The 2,773-nt window shown below is 42.7% G+C and overlaps 1 protein-coding gene across 1 annotated transcript in view; it reads left to right on the plus strand.

The window, feature by feature from the left end:
• The window catches only part of FHDC1 (FH2 domain containing 1), a 34,274-nt gene that overhangs the window by 23,139 nt on the left and 8,362 nt on the right, over nt 1–2,773 (plus strand). Inside the window, 1 exon segment of the mRNA XM_007466714.1 lies at nt 337–407. Coding sequence (XP_007466776.1) covers nt 337–407 — 71 coding nt within the window.

A 2,773-nucleotide genomic window follows, 5' to 3' on the forward strand; every position in this document is an offset into this window, starting at 1 on the left:
TCAGCAGGATATATTGGATTCTCTTAAGAACAATGAGCCCTGCTAAGCCACCACCTCCTTCCACTGAGTCTTCATGCACATGAGTCGTGTTTCATGTCAGGATCAGTTGCTCTGGGAAGTTAAATGTTTCTTTAGAGTAGGAGAGTTCTGGTCAGTTTTACTAAGAATATCAGACTAAGAGGTCATGACTCAGTGAATTGCTTTGAATGTATCAAGTCTAAAAATGGGAACAGTGATTTTATGGTTCCTTTAAGCCCTGAAAAAATTTTCTCGTATAGTGGACAAAATTCCAGTTTTATCCCTATATAGTGAGAGGAAATTCTGGTTTTGTTCCAGGAAGCCCAGAAGAAAGATGCTGTGCTTCTAAACTTTTCTGAAAAATTGCATCATGTTCAGGAGGCTGCTAGGTAAGCAAGGAAGAGAATTGTGAGAACAAGGTTTTTTGTTGTTTTTTTTTAACTACCTTCTTATGAAAACTGATGAATATTTTACAACTTCTGGATTCAGGTTTGAAATTTTAAAAGTTTTGTCTTGTTGAACTTTCAGACCTTCCTTTCATTTGGTTACAGAGGTATGTGTGCACCTTTGGAATTTGGGGGTTTTGAAAAATTAATCTTTATTTTTAATCTAAAAAACTCCTATTGCAGTCTATTCTAATGAATCTCATCAGTGTAAAAAATATATATATATATGGATTAAGAACTTCAAATACCTCCACACCCAAAAGATAGGGCTCAAAGAACACAGCCTGTTTCCTTGGGAGTTGGTATATATCAGGCAAGCTTCCAGGGCCATACATCACTGATTCCTTTAGAATCTAACATGGTACGTTTATTTTCTATTGCATTAAAAGAAGTTGGAACCATACCAAGGGCTGTGAAAGGATTTTGTTTTAGTCACTCAACTTTGCAGAGAAAGTATCTACCAAACATAAAGCTCTATTTACCATTTCACTGTTTACTTCTGATCCTAATATAGATGTGTATTTTAACATAGCTGTAATCTGTGTATACATGCTATTTTGAATCCTGTGCTTTTAAATTTATAATACATATCCATGCATCAGTGGTAAATGTTCAACGACCAGCTTTTTAGGGAGAAAAGTCCTGATTTGTAGCAACTGCTGATTTCCGTGGCGTAAATACTGCTGCCATGGCTGATCTCAAGCTCCCAATGTGGCACTACTCACTGTGGAGCTGGGGAGAGATACCCACAGCCACAGCTGCGTCCCATGAGCTGGCTCCAGCACCTCACCTCACGTATCAACCCAGTGCATGTCATCTGCTTGTTATCTGAGGGACTCTATCCAGTTGGGACAGCTGTGAACCGTATGCATAAACACATGAACCAGAGCTTTCTAAGCCCCACCCCGCCACTGGCCCGCATCTCAGTGTTACTGACTGCAAACATCTAACCACAGATGACATGTCTTTCCCAAAGTGAGATTATCCGTCCAAAGGTGTAAACAGTTCATAGTTCATATTTACAGATCACCAGAGTATTCTCCCCAAAGAGTGAGCATTTTCAAAGATGTAAACTGTTTTGGTTTCTGAATTACTAACAAATTTGTGTGGGAATATTTTTTCCGCTTCCTAGTATGGAAATGTTTCTGAGAGATACATAGAGAAATAACCGTTCCATTTCTGGTCAGAGTTAGATGGGGAAAGTTAGCCAGATATTGTCTTAGAAAAAACTTATTTACTAAGGTTATTTATTTGAAATGGAAAGTGAAGTACAAACAGGTCATAGGTGGGTGCCAGTGACCAGTGAAGGTGGAAAACTTTTTTTTTTTTTTTTTTTTGCGATACGCGGGCCTCTCACTGTTGTGGCCTCTCCCGTTGCGGAGCACAGGCTCCGGATGCGCAGGCTTAGCAGCCATGGCTTACGGGCCCAGCCGCTCCGCGGCATGTGGGATCCTCCCGGACCGGGGCACGAACCCGTGTCCCCTGCATCAGCAGGCGGACTCTCAACCACTGCGCCACCAGGGAAGCCCTATTTTTTTTTATAAATTTATTTATTTTATTTAATCTTTGGCTGCGTTGGGTCTTCGCTGCTGTGCGCGGGCTTTCTCTAGTTGCGGCGAGCAGGGGCTACTCTTGGTTGCGGTGCGTGGGCTTTTCCTAGTGGTGGCTTCTCTTGTTGCGGAGCACTGGCTCTAGGCACAGGGGCTTCAGTAGTTGTGGCATGTGGACCCTGTAGTTTTGGCTCACGGGCTCTAGAACACAGGCTAAGCAGTTGTGGCGCATGGGCTTGGATGCTCTGCAGCACGTGGGATCTTCCCAGACCAGGGCTCGAACCCGTGTCCCCTGAGTTGGCAGGCAGATTCTTAACCACTGCACCACCAGGGAAGCCCCTGAAGGTGGAAAACTATTGCATAAAAAGAAAGTTAGAGTTGATCATGGAAGCATGAAAGCATCTTCATTTATGAATTTGCTAATTGAATTCCACCTGGATTTAGGTTACATCTATTCGCTTTACCAGGCAACAGAAATATCATTCATGCTCTATTAATCTGGGTGTGACATATGTAACAAAAGCCTTGCCATCAATTCCACCATTTCTCCGCAGAACTGTTAGCTGTGTGTCAGTTCTCTCTAAGACACAGAGTGCTGACTCTGGGTGCCTGTGGTGAGCAACATGCAGTCTGTGTAGTGTCTCCGTATCACCCTTAATATCCCGTTTATCAGCATGCTCTGCCTTGCTTTTCATGGGTTAGAGCTTTTGTATTTGTGTTTCATGGCCAGAGGAAAGTATAAGTATCTGAGTCCTGCTG

Source organism: Lipotes vexillifer, unplaced genomic scaffold (genome assembly GCF_000442215.2).
Source record: "Lipotes vexillifer unplaced genomic scaffold, Lipotes_vexillifer_v1.1 scaffold498, whole genome shotgun sequence".
Taxonomy (NCBI): domain Eukaryota; kingdom Metazoa; phylum Chordata; class Mammalia; order Artiodactyla; family Lipotidae; genus Lipotes; species Lipotes vexillifer.